The sequence below is a fragment of the Rhea americana genome, unplaced genomic scaffold (genome assembly GCF_003343005.1).
Source record: "Rhea americana isolate MKP2758 unplaced genomic scaffold, rheAme1 scaffold_33, whole genome shotgun sequence".
Classification (NCBI taxonomy): domain Eukaryota; kingdom Metazoa; phylum Chordata; class Aves; order Rheiformes; family Rheidae; genus Rhea; species Rhea americana.
The window spans coordinates 2,130,986-2,150,177 of NW_028186457.1; the positions used below are offsets into that span (position 1 = coordinate 2,130,986).

Below are 19,192 nucleotides of genomic sequence, written 5' to 3' on the forward strand. Positions count from 1 at the left end.
GGCTCAAACTTTTTTTCTCTCTTCTCTTCAGTGATAGCACCCCAGGGAAAGCAAATAAAAGCCCCTCGCCTCCGCCAGATGGATCTCCCATCACCAGCCCTGAGACCAAGACTGTCAACCATGAGCTGGAGCCGTCCTCTTTGGAAGCACCTGGGGCAAGCATCCCAAAGTCACCATCTCAGGTAGTGTCCCCTTGACACTGACCACACACTCTGTAGTGTGACCACTGATGCACAGGCTCCATGAGTCAAACACTTCCCTCTTTTGCTTGTTTTGACCTCTCTTGCTGCTGAGCACAGATAATATGAGATGACAGTTGTTCCCTATCAGTGGGGGCAGGCATGATGTTTCTGAGAATACAAGCTGCTCCTTGGTTTTCCCTATATCATGTAGGGAAGAACTAAGCTGTTTCTGAATCCCTCTGTAGGAGCTGGAATATCATGTGAGAGACCCAACAGTAATGTATTTTGCCATCTATTAGGATGACTAGCAGGAGTTAGGGAGGATGAAGTTATACTAGGTTAGGAARTTTTTTCCTTACATTTGAATTAACTTGTGTAGTTCAATGGTCCAGGTTCTTTTGAGAACTTCCCTGATTCAGGAGGATATGAAGAAAAGAAGGTTTAATATTGATATGGATAAGGAGAATAACTGTATTTTATTGTACTTTAATTCCAAGATAAAATATCATGTAAAAGATGGTCATTCATTTTTTATGCTATGAAGAAATTAAGTGAATACCTGGAACTAGGTTGTCCATTACTGGGTTCTGATACCTTCTGTGTGACTTTGTTAATCCTTTCCTTACACTGGAGATGCCTAGTGGCATGTTTCATGTAGAAAATACAGCTACTGCTACTCAGCACGTCACATTGTATGTTTTACGTTGGGATTTAAGGAAAATAAAACTTTTGCTTCATTTTCCTATCCCTACGTGTCCCTAAGTAGAGGAAAACATAAGCAGTGATGAATAGCAACTAGGTCAAATTCCTGTCTGGTGCTAATCCAGGGACTGTCATTTCAATAAGTGGGATGTCAGGGAAGAGTCTCTAGGAAGAATTAAAGCTGTGAGGGGTTCTGGCCAAACTGCTAAGGAAACACCTAGCACTTCCATGAAGTCATAGATGCAACTCAACTTCCTTCTTGTTGTCACAAGTAGCAGTGTGGCCTGTGGTGTAGGTACTTCCCTTTTTCTGGGTAGCTTCTCAAGATATTTTCTTTCAGCTGTATTCTTGACTTTTTAGCAGGATCTGAGGACAAAAAGGGATGCTTACTCATTAACAAATGCATCTTTCACAGCCCTGTGAGATGTGTTGATGTCTGGCAGTGTCTTTCCAGGACTTTTTTAGGGTCTCTGCAGTGCTCAGCATTGCACAGTGTGGAGTTGCTTCCCCACAGCCCTGGCTGGGACCTTTAAAGTAGAGTATGGGAGAGGATAGTGTGCACATTTGTATCTTCCTAGGACTACCGTCCTATTTTTTTCAGACATCTCCACATCATAATAGAAATTTCGAGCAAGAAGTTGTAGATTTATTGAGCCTTTCACTGAAGACTTCACCTTGACTGTGGACTTGTCTTGCAGAGTGGCTGCTGCTTTTTCCTTTAAATAGTACACGTTAACCTTGCTTTTTGTGAGGCTGCAGGTTGACTTGCTGCCTTGCTGGCAACAGGAATGGGAACTGGAGGCACCCCCTTGTTAAGCAAGCAGAATATTCAAGGAAAGCCTCATCTTTAACATTAGATGGGCCAAAGGCAAGACTTAAATGGTATTTGCAGTTAATGCTGCCACCGTCTGGCAGCTCTTTCCCAACCTATATTATTGAGCTTTCCTAGGCCTTGCTACAGTGAAGAACAAGAGATCCACTGCATATCTCACTGAGTGCTGAGAGATAGAGCTGGCTCCAGAGGGAGAGTTGGTAAGAGGGTTTCTGTACTTGAAGGCTAAACCTGGTACCTGTATGGACCAAGTCTTGAAACTCAGTGTGTGTCAGCTTGCCAGCCAGCTGGAAAGCTCAAGGGTCTACTCTGTCAACAGTGATCAACTTGAAAACTGAAAACATTGTGGATAGCATTAGTTTTGAGCTATGAGGAAGTAACCCACAACTCCTAGGGTGGGATGGAGCAGAAAGCAATGAGTGAGTGCATTTCTCTGGCTGTTTTCCTTGTCTCATATAGCAATGCAAATACTAAGYAGAGGCCATGGAGAGAAAGGCTGCAAAACAAGAGAGGCCAAATAAGTGTTAACTGGATTTTTAACAGTTCCCATGTGCCACTGTAGCTCTTACATGCCTTCTGTCCTTTAATTCTTGAAAATGGCTTATTTCTGTCTTTTGGAAGAAACAACTGCTAGCAGCTCTTCACACACTGAGTAATCTGATGATAGTACAGGACTTCCTGGGTCTATGAAATTTCAAAGGTCAGACTTTTGCTCTCAATTACACCACTGAAACAGTGGTGGCACTTCTGAAATCAGTTTAACTGAGTTTTGACTGATGAAGCTCTGTAGGATCCAAGAACAGCAGAAATAATTTAGAGAATTCATTTTATTCTAGGTACCAAATTTATTCTTGATGCTCAGTCAGTTTCTGGATGTAACCCAGTGGCTAGTATGCAGTCCTGTTGTCTTTGAGAGGTGATATTAGACTGCTGTTAGAGATGTGCTGGGCACTATGGAAGTACTGGCCTCTAAGGCCTCTAATGCACAGAAGGGCACAGAATGAGAATTTTAGAGAACATCAGAAGAGTCAGGATCTTTTTTGGTGTAGAGCTTGTAAATGGGGCCTCCCATTTCTGCAGATGGTGGCTCTGTTCTGAGAACAGCTTTTCCCTGAAATTTCTGGTCCCTCCTGCAACTGCCAGGGAGGGGATATTTTGGGAAGGGATTATTCTTAGGGAATATGGACACACTACCTTTGGAAACAATAAAAAGCTGGAAGTGAAAACACTACTGTCATTATTTTCCCTAGCCAACTATTCAGTAGAAAATGTATGTTTGCATTGTTTRCATTCTCTTTAATACTCTGAAGTAGGTTAATCCATTACTTTGCTTAAAAAAAAAAAATCTAAAACAAATGCCTTGTAGAGGTCAGTTACATACTGGAGGAATGTAACTGTAGGACTAGGACTCAGGGACTGCTGTGTTGGAATTTGGCCTCGTGCTGATGTACTAGATATCTGTTGTCAGGTCACTCTGTCTTTCTGATTTGGGATCCCAGGTACAATGGGAAGATCGAGTAATTGTAAAAATAAAAAAAAAAAAAGAAAAAAGAAAATTGTAAATTGAAAGCTTTGTCATTGCTGAATGCTGCTGTGGTACTGGAACTTGTATAGCTGTTTTGTTCCAACACAATAGCAGCTTTGTAAAGGTTGGCTTGATCTAGAAATGAGTGATGAGCCTTGCACACAGAAAAATGTGAAGATGATGTGAATGTGTTGGCCTGGCCTTAAGGGGAGTCTGCTACAACTTCCCATGGTGAGTGGATGCAGTGTCAGGCTGAGTCCTTTCAGCATGATAGGAGGTATTAGGATGGGTTAGAGTCACAGGGTCAGACTTTGGTATTCCTTCTCTGGGTTCTCCATTTGTGACTTTGTTAGTGTCAGTGCTGTCCCTTGCTGGTGAAACTGAGAGCAGTGTTGAACCCACAGCTGCCATGGTTTCTCAGGAGTTTGGATTGTTCTTACCCAAAGCTAAGATGAGATAATGCTCCATGAGGAGCTCCTCCTGACCTTTCTTACAGTACGTTGATACCTGGAAACCAGTGCTGGGCAGATCAGAATCTGGCCATGTGTGCATGTGTCCATAATAGGACAAATTAAGCCTTGTCTTTCGTTCCTTTGGATCTGGTAAGTATGGCAAAGGAAGGCAGTACTGGTCTGGTCTATTGAATTGCATTCCCAGTAATTGATGTGCTCTCTTCCTGGTGCTTCTCTGGAAGGTTGCACATGTTCTAATTATGTATGCATGTCCTGTCAATGCATATTAATTTTGTTACGCTTCTCCTCTGCAGAGAGAGACTTATCCACAGCTGAAGTGTAACTAATGATGCCAAACCTTCTCTGGAAGTGTGGTGGTGGTCTTGTATTGTTTTGTTCTCCTCCCTCTTTCCTTTCTCCAGATGGATTTGAGTGGACCCTTCTCTATATCTGTGTGTGTGATTTCCCTACCCCCTACCCCCACCTTCAGTTTTTGTGGCTAACCTGGTTCCTTCCTGTCTTTGGTTTTTTTGGGTGTCACCATCTGTGCTGTGGCCGTGTGCTCACTTGCATGCAGCTGAGGAAAGGGCCTCCGGTGCCTCCGCCTCCAAAAGTCACCCCCTCCAAGGAGATCAAGCAGGAGAACATCATCAGTCTGTTTGATGACAATTTTGTCCCTGAGATAAGTGTGACAACCCCTTCGCAGGTTAGCTGCTATGCCCTGACTTATTTATCTGCCTCTGAACTTCTTCCTTTGACCTTTTTTCTCTTTGGAGGTGTCATGCCATGAAACCTGGTCAGGTAGAGGGAGAAGGGAAAGTCAATATTGGGCCTCAGATGACAGAGGGATAGGAAGCCATCTTAGAGGGGAGGGTGCCTAGGAAGCAGCTTTAACCAGCTTGCTGGCCCTTGAGAGCTTCCATGTGTAGAAGAAACAGGAGGAATGCAACTGGTGAAGAAGCCACCGAATTATCAGTGCCTTTGTTCAGCAAGGAGGTTAAAGAGTACAAAGGTTATGGCTCCCCTTGTATCCCTTATCTCCAGGTGTGGATCCTGGGTGTAGATGAAGGATACATTTTCTGGTTTTGTACATCCACAAATGCTGATACAGCATCTCTCCCAGTTCCAGGAGAAGGCAGTTCTGCATTCTTAGCACATTTACATGTGGGCTTTGTGGCAACTTGTAAAGCCCAAACCTGTGCAGGAAAGGCCAACAGAAATTGCATGAATTTCTCTTTGCAGAGAATAAGTGGCCCCAGTTTAGGTAGGCAGGACTGCACCTGTTATAAATTCAAAACTCCTGACATTTCAACCTGTAGCACTTTGTCAGCCAACAGAATGTTTCTTTCCAGTGATGTGGCGCATTTTGAAGCCCTGAAAATGGAGTAACATTTCAAGTGATAGGTTTTCCTTTTTTTTTTCCTTTTGATTTGTATCACTGCAGGAGAAGGTATCCAGGTGGGGAATTCTGTGATCTATGAGAATGACAGTGCTTATGTATACAGGAGCCTGACCAGTTTTCTGGCTGCATCATGAGATATCTACATCTCTCTATTTTTTTCATTCATACATATATACATACATAATATATATTTCTGAAATGCTTAAAGCACAAGTAATGCCTCTAGCAATGCTCATCTGTGACACATTCCATAGCTTTCCAAGTGTCATGCTGTTCCTTTGCCTCTGGTTTGCCACCTTCCACCCAGCTGTTGAGGAGCAGAGACAGAGTGGGGAGGAAAGGAAATCTTTGTCAAAGTTTGCATGGCAATAAATGAAGCTGACAGAATGGATGGATGATTTGACAGCAGTGTTGGAAGAGGGGGAAACCACAGGCAGCAGAGCAACTCTACTTTTCTTCTATACTTCTTTCTCCTGTGTCATAATGGATGGCCCTGTCTGCCCCATGGTTTGTATCATGTATTTCCATGTGAACGCCTGCCCTTAGCCAGATATCCTCTTCTGCATCTGATCAGTGCCCTGACCCCTGATGGGACCTACTGTGACATTCAAACAGATGAGATGAACAGATGACATTCAAACAGATGAGGTTTCTCTGAGGGAGAACCATGCTTGCCAGAACAACCTTCACTGGAGCACCCAAGAATAATTAGCATTCAGTGCTTTGGTCAGGGCCACTTCTGTTAGAAGTCTTTGCTCCAGTGAGCTGTCTTGTGGGAGAGCTGGGTAAAAATAAGGGATGCTAGCCCTTGCATGTGTATTAAATGGCAGATAAGAGTCTTCCCTGACTAGAAGTTTTGATATTGTACCACCAAGAAAAGTAAGAATTGGGATTGAACTTCTCTGGATGCCTGGATGGAGGAGTGTACTAGAATACCACTGGGTTTTAGATGGCTAGTCAGAGTTTATTGCTCTGAGAAGGTTGTTCCTTGTCTTCATGCCTATGGATAGCAGAAAGAGCTGAAGATAACCGTAAAGGAGAGAAAAGTCTATCAAGAGAATCAGAATATGAGGAAGTTAGAGGTGGTGAAGATGATAGCAGTGTGGGTTGTATGCAGAGGACTTTATCTTAGATTGAATCTTTTGGTACCTTCTAGGAATTTTTCCATGATGGGACTGAAATAACTGCAGGAACTGACCTGACAGATTTGATGTGTTGTTGGAAAGATAGTTGAAGCAGTCGGGCCAGCAAGCTTGGAAGGTTGGTGGAAAGGGGGCAAATCTGCTTGAACTTCCTGGACTGAACAGCTTCCTCTGAAGATGAGTAGAAAGGAGTGTCTCACAGTGATTAGGTTAAATCTAAAAATGAGAAGTGATAGTTCARTTTTGAATACTGATGATTCATTCACCTGTTGTGACTGTTCTACTAATGGTAGTCAGCAAATGTGCCATCGGTGTCTGTTAAGTGTGTTATTCAGAGTCAAAGGAGCTTATTTTGCTGAATTTGAAGAGAGTAGCAAAGCCTCTCAAATTTATGCTGTGTTAGACTAGTGTGTGAGCCATTCTTGAATGTCCTGAAATGGAAAGGCATTGTAAAAAGCGTTTTTGTGTTGGTGAGTGATTTGAATTCCTCAACTAGAGTAGCAGTGAGTTGTCATATTCTGTGTCTCTGTGTGTTAGAAGGAGGTAGGAGCTTTCAGGGTTAGCTCTGAGGTTCCTCAGATTTGCATTCCAGAAACCTTTTTTTTTTTTTTTTGCCTGGATCTGTGTTCCTGAGATAAGTGGCATGGGTGATGATTCTTCAGGAAGTGACTGGGGGGAGTCCATTCTGAGCTGCAAATACTTAGGAAGCTGTATGAGCTGTAGAGCGTAGCTATAAATGAAGAGACACCTTTCTGATCTGGTAGAGGCAGTGATTCTTTTGACCATGGCAGGTCAGGTGCTTACACTGTGTGAGCTCATTTCGGCAGGTGAGAAATTGAATGAGGTTTGAGTCCTGAGGAAGAGACAAGTTTGGTTTGCAGTGGTTCCCGTGCTGTGCTGCCTATGACTACAAGTCCTAGGCAGTCAGTTGCATCAGGTTTTGGGTTCCTGCCACATCATCTGCGCTTGCAGCCTTAGCTCCTGAATGTCACACATCCTCTCGTGTGTGTGTGTGTGCACGTGTGTGTCTAATGCTCGTACTGCTTTTCTTCCTCACTGCTGCCAAGTTTGATGCCCCTGGGCCCTTCCAGGAGGGAGCCAGCCTGTTGGATCTGGATTTTGATCCCATTAAACCAGATGCCACTGTGGGGAAGACCCCCACGCCTGCCTCCCAGGTTGGTTCATATTGCTGTTCCTTCTCATTCATAACTAACTTATTGCCAAGTGTTGCAGGACCTGCACCCATGTGAATGTTAATGTGCATCTGAGCTTCTGGGTGGCTGGGCTGGACGCTCAGGCCTGTGCTCTGCAGATTGGCACCTTTTGGCCATCTCTGTTGGATGTGCAAGTCCAATGAGGATCAGGTGGCTGTGAGCCAGGTCACAGTCTAGCAGTGAGTATGTGTAGGATACTTGTGCTTTCACCTGATGGTCTGTCGATTGATAATTTAACTTAATATGTGCCGTTACTGGACTAGCATCCTTTGTATATGTATTCAAACCCTTTTTCTGTGGGTGGGGATTCAGCCTCTGCTTTGTGCTCCTGCCATAAGTTACCCTGAAAGGGATTTTTAAGAAACAAAGTCTTGGATAATCTGCAGTTACTTAAGCTGGATAAATCTATAGAGAGATATTCAGGTTATATGAARCCCTTCTTCTGGGTATAATGTAGCCTCAGTTTGTGGTTACGTGGCTTCTTCCCTGAGTGTGTTGCTGCATGATCTATCACATCTGGCCTGTGCCTCGTCCTGCCCACTATCAAAGGCAGATGGACCTACAAAGTCTGTGCTTCATTTTCATGTCTAAATGGGTGGAAGATTTGAAATGCATTCTGATTTTAGCTGTTGTCCTTCACTCAGACTTTCCATTTCACACTCAAAGAAAGGAGTATTTTTTTTCGCTAATTTGAACCTGTGGTTACCATTAGAGTTTGTAATAAGCATAACTGGGGTGTTAATGGTATTTCTTCAGTGTCATGTCAAGTAGGCTTGCAGACATCAGTAGCAGACAGAATTTTGTAGCAGTGGAAAGCTATCTTTATTAGGTACAACCAAATTAGGAACAAACCAGTTTGGCAAAGTACCTCTTTTTGGAACTTTAGATGAGCAGATTGGTGTTTTTTGTCTGTTTGCCTGATAGAACGAGCTACTTGCCAGAAGATGCTTCTCCCCCACTCTACCCTGTACTGGGATCTTCTTTCATCTAGATCAGCCGATATAACTTGGATAATGGTTATACTGGCATTGAATGAGTATAAATTTGCCTTAAAATGAAACAATTTGTTACCTTTCCAGCAAGCAACAAATATTGWGAAGGGTTTTCAAACAGCTCAGCAGTAACAGATTTTTGGTATTGATGTATTCACCATTGACTTAAATCACTGAGAAGTGTGAAATGAATGCTATCTAATAACAAGCACAGCTACACACCTATCACAAACAACCCAGTTTTCAAAGCAAGTCAAATTTGCATTGTATGGAGCACTGTGGAAGAGAGGTTAAGACATCTCACTACTAAGCCAGCGTTACAAGTTGAAGTCTTGTTCTGAAATTATGCCAGATCTGTGGGCTATGAAGGCATGGGAGCATATTTAACCTTGATAGACCACAAACTTGTGTGTTTGTGTGTGTTTGTTTTTTTTCCTTCCTATCTGCATGGTCTACCGCTCATAACTGAATGTGTCCTGGGTGTTTCCTTTCCATACCCAAGATATGAATTATCCTTACTCAAATATCTGGGTGCTTAAACTTGTCTATGCCATGGGAAGGGATGTATAAATTCAAGTATTWAAAAAAAAAAAAAATGCAGAAGTACATACCTCAGTCTAATCAGCATGTGTGATGTTTGTACTCACTGAAATAATCATGTGTAAATGTTTTTATTTTTGTTGCTCTTTGACACACTTAGTCTTTACCTTGGGATTTATGGGAGGTAAGAACTTCATATGGCTTTCTTTCACCATATACTGTGATTGTGCCAGTACCATCTGTTTGTGCACCATCTATTTTCCTTTCCTTTTCTGCTCTTCCTGTCTGCAGCCCAACCCAGAGTTGCTCCATGTGCTGCTGAACTCACTTTTGCATCTTTTGTGGAGCCCYGGGGCTGACTTGTTTGTAAGTCAGGTCTGGCACACTCCCTCCATCAGAAAGTAACCTCATTGCCTTTCCCTCCTGGCTTGCTTGTCTTTCCCTTGGCATGACGCTGTGAGCTTCTCCTCACACCTAATCCCGTTGTGGCATCATGTTCTCTTGCTCCTACCCYACTGGCTCCTAAATGCTGTACATCCTGTTGGTCTTGATTGCGTTTGGCATATGTCTCTCAATTGCCACTATATTCACCTGCCTCTGGTCCTTACTGCCTGTACCATATGCATTTGAGGTTATCTACAGGGCTTGCTGCTTATTGACCGTCATTACCAGAAAGACTGTGTGAAATAGTTCAGCCTGTATTCGCATTGTAAGCTAAGTGCAGGCTCAAGGCTTACCAGGCATCTGCCTCAACCCCTGCTTTGGAGCTTGCTGAGAAGAGAGATTCTGCGGATACTCTGCATGTGTATGCGTACCCAAGCCAGAAACTCATTTACATRCTCTGAATGGATCAGGCCTGGGAAGGTCTTAGAGTGCTGCAGACTACCCCATTGGGAGGTATTTCAAGCACAGCTACTTTGAGCCCACCTGGATAAAGCCAGCAGTGTGGCTGGAAAGTGCTTGATCTGGGTTTCCAAGCCTGATTTTACGCTACCTGTATCCCATGGTGTAGGTGTAAGCACATGACCTGGGCTTGTGCTGGGGAACTGAATCCCTGCCAATGTTTCCATTATCAAGAACCAGGTCATCATCTAGAGTCAATATTTGGGAGGCCACAACTTTACCCTTGCTGAGAGTCTAGCCCAAAGACTCACTATGGCCAGCKCTGCTTCACATGGGCCTGGGGGTTGCTGAGAAAGATGTTTCTCGTGTGCATTTTATCAGCCATCAGTGTTTAACATCTGTCACTTCTATTTTTGTCTACCATCAGTCTGCCTTAAAAAGAAAGGAAAGTCTTTTTTCACAAGGAAATACTTTTTTTTATGTATGTATATCATTAATGCCTTACAAGTGGATGGACAGGGCTGAGATACAGCAATACCCTGCTAGCAGAGCAGTGCAGCAGAATGGCCCCTAAGAAGTGTTGGATTATGGACCTTTAGAGGGTTTCTCCAGCATTAGTTAAGCACTCAGATCACAAGCTAGAAAGCAAGTTGTAGTCTTACTCTCTTTACTAGCTCTAAGTATCCCTGTGGTGACAGGAGGAAGCACTGATGTGTCCTTAGGGATCACAAAATGACAACTTATCTCTTTCTCTCCTCAAAGGCAAGTGAAGATTAGGAGAAAATCAAATAGTCCAACTCAGTTCTGGTTATTAAACAGAACGTGACTGGAGAGAAGCTGCTTGAACAAAATAAGGATCTACTCAAACCCACAGCCTTGCGTCTGTCACTTGGGAGGCAGAGGGTATTTTAGTTAAGAAAAAAAAATCTAGTAATTGCTACCTTTGCTCTACTGCTTAATATTGGAAACAAGAAGGCTTGAAATACTTAAAAGCATCGTTTCTCACCAAACTGTGAACAGGAATTCCTGATGGAGTGTTGTGTGCATGAAACCACCAGAGAACTTCAAGTGGAGGTCTGAGTGTGATGGTCCTAGGTGGTATACATAACTAAATATAAGTACACCTAGAAGATGTATTCAGGGATGCCTAACTTCCTGACATTAACAGRATTGAGATACTTGGCTGTCACTTGTACAAAGCAACCTGGAAGTGAATCTAATTAAACAGGAGAAGTCTTTGTAGCATTTCATGTGCATGCATTTATGCTACCACTACCAAAGCTTCTATAGGTATCATCTGCAGGATGGGCAGTCACAGCTATACTGTTTATAATATCCCCCAGCAGTACAGGCCTGTGGATATGGTGAKGGGGAGACATGAGGAAGGAGGTAAGAGAGGAAAAAAAAAAAAAAAGTGTTAAATGGCACCACTAGGGCAACTGAAGGTTAAATAAAGGGTTTTTGTTAAACCAAAGTGTTCATTTTTTGCTTATTGCTACTTTTATTAGAAACCTACTTAGAACATTGTACCAACATGCTGATAGCAGTCAGATGAGTATTGATTTATGGGATGTCATGGTTGTTGCCTTACACAGTGCCRGGTCTCCTATGGCCAGGCTCACAATTAATGTTGTATTTAAGTTCAGTAGCCTGACTGGTGCCTTGAGTCTGCTCAAGCACTAGGTACAAACTCGTATCTTGGCTTGGGGTCAGCCCAGATATGATGAAAAAAATGAGATGGAAAGAAGAGGGTTGTGAAGGAAGGAAATGCTAATACAGAATCTGATTTAAACCATGGTTGATCCGTGTGTCATCGTGCCAGAGAGCATTCTCATACAAGTGAAGGTTAGTGGCTGGGGGGAGGTTTGAGATCAGTCCAGAGACTGTATGCCTGGGCTTCCGTCACCATGGAGCGGGCTAGGAGTATCTGCAGAACCCAGGTTCAAAAAAGCATCTAGGTTTACAGTAAAATTGGTGGAAGGCAAGGGCTTCGCTGTTTAGTTGAACCTGGGCAAAAGTGCTTTGTAGGATTTAGGGCTATAAAAATTACATCATTAAGAATTCTGGACAGTGCCTTACTTTGGATGTGACTGTATTCAGGGGCGTTTGTGGACCAGATATATAAGTTGGATAGGTGTGCCAAGACCTGTGTATTCACATGTATTAAAAATGGGAAATCCAGATACAGCAGCAGGTATTTTGCAGATATAAAGTAGATTTCTGATTAGATTCTACAAAGGGGCTTGCACACTATGTAGTATAGAGAACAAATGACTATGGACTCGCAATGAAGATGCTTGGATCACAAGTTAGAAGATGGTCCCCAGGGTAAGAGAAAGATGGAGCTCCTGGAGCAAGTCCAGAGAAAGACTGGTAAGATGGTTAAAAGACTAGAGCATCTCTCATGAGGAAAGGTGGGAGACCTGGGCCTGTTAAGCCTGGAGAAGAGTAGACTGAGGAGGGTATCTTACCAATGCATATCTGAAAAGAAGGTGTAAAGAGGATGGGGCTGGACACCTCAGTGGTACCCAGTACTAGGATGGGAGGCAGTAAGCACAAACTGAAACACAAGAAGTTCTGTCTGAGCGTAAGGAAAAACTTTTATTGTAAGAGCGACTGAGCACTGGAACAGGTTTCCCAGAGAGGTGTAGAGTCTCCGTTCTTGGAGATACTCAGAAGTCATCTGGACAGGGTCCTGGGCAATGTGCTCTAGGTGGTCCTCCTTGAGCAGGGGAGTTGGACTAGGTGATCTCCAGAGGTCCCTTCCCACCTCACCTTTTCGTGATTCTGTGAACTGGACCCCCAAGGTTTTTGTTGGGAGTCTTCTTAGATGCTGCCTGGTGAATCTCCAAAGGGGCCGATAAGCAGCATTAGTGCTACCAGAGATAACTAAGTTCCTGCATCTACAATTTCTGTTAGTAGATGGGAAGAGATTAAAGAGAACTGAAGAAATTAAAACTGTTCAGAGGAGGAACCTTTGCTATGCCTATTGAATCATCTCTTACCAATGACTGCCGCCTTTACTGTTGTAGGGGACAACCAATAGGATCCTTATTTCAGCTATTCACCAAAGAGAAATAGTGTAGAAGTGGACATGTAGTGGGAGGTGATTCCATCATATGATTCAACATAAGTTGGTTTAACACTATTTAAGAAATTACTGCTCCTTGGCTGAGCCCAGTTGGATGCAACATCTGTGAACAGGTTTACTTTGTGACACTTCTGTTGTTTAGTGTCTTCTGGGAGCGTAAGGGATGGGCAAGTGAATCTGTTTAATTTTGTGTTGGAACAGAGTTAACACAGCCTCAGTTGAGAGAATAAAAACTTGAACAGCCAGAAGTTTATCACAGGTGTTTATCTGGTTTGTCCTTTGTTGTGTATAGAAACTATAATTTTCAGGGTTCCTAGAATAACCTCTGCCAGGCAGTGCTTTGTAGGTGATGCTGAATATTTTTCTCTGTGGTTATGCGTGCTGGAATCTCCTCACCTACACAAATACATGCGTGTGTGCACACTCTGCAGAATATTCCTAGCAATTTTTTAAGAACAGAATATTAAGAGCAAAATCCACGTTCATGACTGTGTAGGCTCATCCCAAATCAAGTTGGGGGAAAATTAACACACTTTTCAATTTAGTCTATTCAGTGCTAATGTCACGAGGCTGCTGAATCCAGAGAATTTTTCATACTTGGGCATGTCATTACCAGGCTCTTCTGTTTCCAAGAGTATGTGAAGGCTTAAATAATCCTTGATTATTGATCCTTAGAACTAGCCTATTACAGACGTTTGTTCCTTGGCATGTAAGTAGGCCTGTGTATTCACATATTTCACATACAAGTGGGAGATCTAGATGTGGTAACACTGTGCATCTATAAGGTAGGTCTGTAAGTTTCTACAAAGAAAGAGGCATGCAGGATTTTTGAGGTGGCAGTGATTTTTCTCTTGAGTATTGTCTGCTGTGTGACTAGAATTAAGGAATACAGGCTTTACCGTTTCACTAGGTTACAGAGAAATGGGGTGGAGGGGCCTGGCAAGAGTCTGAAGTTCCTCACCTATTTGTCAGCAAGTGGCAGCAGTCAACAGCGTACAATGCTCAGAATAAGCTGCAGTTTCTGCACACACAGMTGTAATGAGCATAACTCTACCTGGGTGGCTTTTGTATTGCAGCCTGCAGAAGCAGCTCATGCAGGTGCTGAAGCAGCTGGATCAGAAGCAGCAGCTGGAGCTGAAGCATCTAAAACTGAAGCCGATTCAGGATCTGCCTCGGTAAGCACTGTGAAAGAATGCAGTCCCTTCTCTCTGTCAGATCCCTTCGTGGTAGAGCAGACGTGCAGGAGACTGGGCTGGAAAGAGACGTGCGACTGCTTGGAAAAGCACATCCCTGCTGTTCCAGCAGTTACAGTCCTCTTATTCAGAGGCCAGACTCAGCCCTTGTGTTTTATTGTGCTCATTGAAGCCAGGATCTGTTTGATGTTTAGGGAGATGCTTTGCAGGAAGATCTGATAGAGAAACTATTCCTTCACCCGTATCCTAAAGCCTGCCCATGGGTGCTGTGTTAGGCTTATGCCATCTGTGCCCCTTTGCCTGCTGTTTACTTTATCTTCCCAGTCCTCTGGGTTCTGCTGGTAGCCTCTGAATCTCCAGGTTTCTTCTTTCTGACACTTCCACCCTTTTACAGGGGCTGGAATAAGTCCCATCTTGTTGCTGCTTGGTTTCTCCAGGCCGTCACATACAACTTCTCTGTTCTACAGAGGCTCTATAGAACTGTGTGGTGATGGCTGTAAATAGGAAATACTAGGCAGTATGGTCCCAGTAAAAACCCTCAAAACCTCTCTGCTCCACTGCAGCCCAAAGCAAAGGAAGACACCAGTCACCAGTCCTGCCTTTTCTCGCTGCCACCTCTGCTGTCATTTGGGGTGTTTTTGTCACTGACTAGTGTGCTGGGAAAACCCACTGACACCTCAAATATGTTTGAGGTCCAGAATAGTCTTTAGTGTGAGTATTTCAATGTGGGAGTAGGAACTGCCATTTTGGAGTCCCTTTTCTCAGCTGTGCTTTTTCCTTCTGTGGCTGCTGCCCAATACCAGAGCTCTCTGCCTGCTGTTGTTGTGGAAACTTTCCCTGCTACAGTCAATGGCACYGTGGAAGGAGCAGCTTCCTCTGAAAGAGCTGACATGCCCCCAGGGTTTCTTTTCAAGGTGAGTGTGTGCTGGGAGGGGTGGGGGCGGTGGCCGTGGCGGTGAACCATCTCGGTAACGAATTAACTGGTTTTGGTCAGCATGGTAATAGGGGGTCATGTTGAAAGGATGAATAGAAGTTGAAGAGGAGATGTCCCATCCTCTCCAGCAACATGTKCTTGACTCTATTCGGTTTCCTTTTCAAAGGACAGTATAAAAGTATTGTAATATAAATGCCTGCTATGTTATAAAACACAGCCACTCCTTCTCTCTTCTGCAGCTATTTCTGATCTCTGGAGTGGTGGTATCAGTCACAGACTCTGGGTGGTAGATGGGAAGTGGGATTCCAAACCAGATTTGGAAAGATTTAGCTCTTTGATGCAAGTATCAGATGGAACTTTGCCAACAGGAATACGTGAGGAGTTGGAAACACCAGTAAGGACAGGGTTTCATGTTGGGGGGATCAAAAAGTCAGGATGAAAAGGGAAAAACATAAGATTAGACAGGGAAATGTGGTGGGGATTCTGAATATGCAGTAGTGTACTTGCAACTTATTTTGAAGGTGTGGAGGAAGAAGTGATTCTGAGTGAGGGTAAGCCGTAAATTTAACACGAGTTACAAAATATGGCAGCAAGGCAATAAAGAGTCATTGTGTCCTGGAAGTGGGAGATGACAGTCTCATTTTCTGTTTGTTTAAAATGCTTTTATTCTGTTCAGTCATGTCCATACATTGCCTCTTCAGGGAGATGCTACCAAAAGTAAAAGAGTAGAAAAACTGGGGGGAACATGGGAGGCTCAGCACACTCAGTTTGGTTACAGGCAGCATTTGACTGTAGATCTTAAATTGGAGAGCTGTGGTTTGAAGTAGGAAAGCTGTAACACAGATGTTGATACACATTAGGCTGAATACCAAAGAGAAAACATGSCAGGATATGATCACATGAGGAATCTTCCCCTAGGAGATTCCTTTAATGTGAGACCTTTGAATCAAGACTGCAGAAAGTAGTCCTTTCCAAACTGATACTCCTATGTTTTTTCTCCTTGTTTTCTGTGACTAAGCTGGGAGGCTATAATTCCTAATATTCCTGCAGTCCAGCTGCAAAACAACACAGGGCAGCTTTTGGTAAATGCAGGCTCTCTACCCCGTGAGATTTTAGGCCCATAGCATGAGAACTCAACCCTTCTAAGGAAGGACCTGGAAGATGGGTAAGAAGTTGAATGAGAGAGTCACTAGGATGCCCTTGTAGCAAAAGGGCACACAAAGGGCAACCACATACTGAGCTGTATTAATAACCATGTAGCTACTAATTCGAGGAAAGTGATTATTACGCTATAACATGATATTTGTGATCTAAACTTGTGCTCCCTTGAGCAGCAGATTGGATCAGAGGACCTCCAAGGTGCCCTCCAACCTGCGTCATCCTGTGAATCAAGCAAGTGCAGAGCTGTGTTGCAGACTCGGACAGGAGAGGGCTGGCCTCACCAGAGTGTTCCTCTCCTTTTCTCCTAGGTCCAGGCCATGCATGATTACACAGCCACTGACAGTGATGAGCTGCAGCTGAAGGCTGGGGATGTTGTGCTTGTGATTCCATTTGAGAACCCTGAGGACCAGGTGAGTGGGGGATGCCTGGGCTGGGGTGAGCCAAGGGATTTCCAGAACTGCTTCTTCCTCCACTAACAGTCTGCTGGCTGGGTGCAGAGCCATCAGTTTGTGGCTGGGAGCTGGCTGGAGAGGCAGGTTGTACTTAAGCTTGGAGGTGGCTTCCTGCAACGGCAGAGCACTCTGCTTGTGATTGGAAAGTGGAGTCATTATCTTGTGTAAAGCACTGAAGTAGCCAGGGTTTCCTGTCCTTATCAGGGTGTTTAAGACAGCTTCATTGATCAGGGAGCACAACAGAGTCCCTACTCTGCCTCTCTGGTGCTCCTAAACTTGATGGACATTCTCTGCGACCACTGCAGCTGTTGACTGTGGCATTAGTAGGAGTGACCCACTGCATATGGTGATGTTTTCTCCCCCTTTGAGAAATGCTGGAGCTCTAAGAAAGGAGCTCGCTGTTGGTGTTGTCTTATACTCTGTATAGCAGTGCCTATTTCTAAAAGAGTGTTTGACCAGGAGATGGCAGCAGAACCAAAGGCTGGAGGAGGATGTTCAACTCCAAAAAAACATATCCCTTTCCAGCTCTAACCTGAATTTAGCTGGCAATGGTTTTCTTTAATCTGAGCTATTTGTAAAAGCCTTTAGTAAATTCTCCCTGCTTGCTATGGTTGCTGTGCTTAAGGGCTTCCAGCTGATAGATATTGCAGCAATTTCATTGTTTTGGCTGAGGGAGGTGATAGTTTTGTAAAAACTCAGGCTCAAGTCTCCAGGCTTTTGTTTGGAAAAGGAAAGAAATTCTCCAAATTGATTCAGAAGATGCTAGATATATGTGCTTGGCTGGGCCCAGAAGAGATCTGGTTTAAAGGGAAGATGTAGTTCACTSGCCACAGAAGATGTGGGTCATCTTTGTGGCTTAGCTATTGACTTTGTGAATTATGTTGCTGCTGCTTGTTAAATGGAAACTGTAATGTTCTGGCTTTTCCCATGGAGCTAGATGCTCTAGGGGGAAGGGTTGTATGGGGTAGGAGCAGTGATTCCTTTTAGATACAGGACTCTTCATTGAGTGGGACTGGCCCTGGCCAAGGATTTGTGAGCACTTCCTTCACAGAAGTCTTCCTGAATGGGAAATGAGTGGGAGCTCTCCTAGTTTCAGTGGTAGGAGATGGCATTTATTGAGCAGAGTTTTTTTTTTCAATGCCCTATGTTTGCGCTCTAGCTGGATGTGGGTGCAACAGCCATGAACTCAAGACTCTCCAAGCTGCAGAGGGTGAGCTCTGAGTGTTGCTAACACGATGCTGTAGCTGCACTGAAGCCCTCTAACCCTCCTACAGTGTATCCTGTGCTCCAGCTCATTTCCCTAACCCTGACCATATTCAGCCAGAAAATGCTGGCTGTTAACAGGTGCATGAACTGTGCACGTGAGTGGAGGAAGCTTAGGGTGACCATGTCTCCATCTCGCAGATTAGGTGCCAGCTTGTAGGTGCGTTAGCCAGGCCTAGGTTCATCTCTCTTGTTGGGAGGAGTTKAGGGCAGCAGTGCTTCTAACTTGATGCTTTAAGTGAAGCTGTTTCAAGATCGGCAAGAGTAACTCTTGAGTTCTTACCTTTAATCCCTAGAGCTGAGGAGGACTTCTGTAGCTGGATGTGGTGGGATGGATTCATGCTGTATTGCGCAGATGTTACATGCAGATAGATGATCTTTTGTACTTGCTGTGCTGTGAGCAGGAAGCTGTCTTCCAAACATCTGGGCCCAGTGTCCTCCACCCAGTTGTTTGTCTTCCTGATTGATGGTGTGTCAGTCCTACCATAGCCCCTGCAGCTGCCTGCTGCAGATGGGCTTCTGTCTTGCACCATTCCCATGATATCTCCTGAATGCTCAAATCTCAGGCAGCAGTAAGGGCTAACTCAGCCTGCAGGCACCAGGCACCACCTGCAAGGTACAGGGAACTCAGACTGCAGTGACTGGTCTGTGCTGCTGCTACATCAAATGTTCAGAAAACAGGACAAGAGGGCAGAAGCTGTAAAATGGCAATGAGAAGCCATACATGCCTTGTGGATTATCCCCTAAGGAAGGCTGCTCCTGATGCAGTGCAGGCATGTTTTTAAAGACTGTTTGAAACGAGGTATTGCTTGGCCTTGGGTAAACTCACAGGTAACTTCTGCCAGCATGCATGTTCCATTTCCTACAGCTTAGAGCATCTGGTTGTCTGATCATTTCTGTCCTGGCAAGTTATGTAGCTGAATGTGATGATGTACCTCTAAATGAGCCTAATGCATGCTTTGTCTAGAGGGGTGGATGCAGAGCAAGCTGCAATGTTTGGAGGCAGTGATCCTCCATGTAGCTCTGCCACCTTGTGCTGCAATGTTAACCGATATGTTTCCCACTGCAAATGACTCACATGAATGGGCACTTTTGCATGCTAATSGGATGCTTCCTTGCTGGCAGCTCCAAGGTATACAGAGAACAGAGTAGATGCACACCTGAGCTACAAACAATGCAGCCTTCCCACCCTGAGTACCTTTTGTCCCTTATATGCTTCAGATGGAGCAGAAATGTCAGTACTCAGCAAATGGCAGAGATCAGGGAGAGGGT

General features: G+C 44.2%; 1 protein-coding gene across 1 annotated transcript in view; it reads left to right on the forward strand.

Annotated features, from left to right (window-relative positions):
- Positions 1 to 19,192, forward strand: part of BIN1 (bridging integrator 1) — a 67,422-nt gene that overhangs the window by 40,792 nt on the left and 7,438 nt on the right. The window contains exons 12-18 of the mRNA XM_085311051.1: positions 32 to 182; positions 4,271 to 4,399; positions 7,305 to 7,412; positions 13,994 to 14,092; positions 14,914 to 15,024; positions 16,514 to 16,615; positions 17,817 to 17,867. Of these exons, the coding sequence (XP_085167177.1) occupies positions 32 to 182; positions 4,271 to 4,399; positions 7,305 to 7,412; positions 13,994 to 14,092; positions 14,914 to 15,024; positions 16,514 to 16,615; positions 17,817 to 17,867 (751 nt within the window). The remainder of the gene's footprint in view (positions 1 to 31; positions 183 to 4,270; positions 4,400 to 7,304; positions 7,413 to 13,993; positions 14,093 to 14,913; positions 15,025 to 16,513; positions 16,616 to 17,816; positions 17,868 to 19,192) is intronic.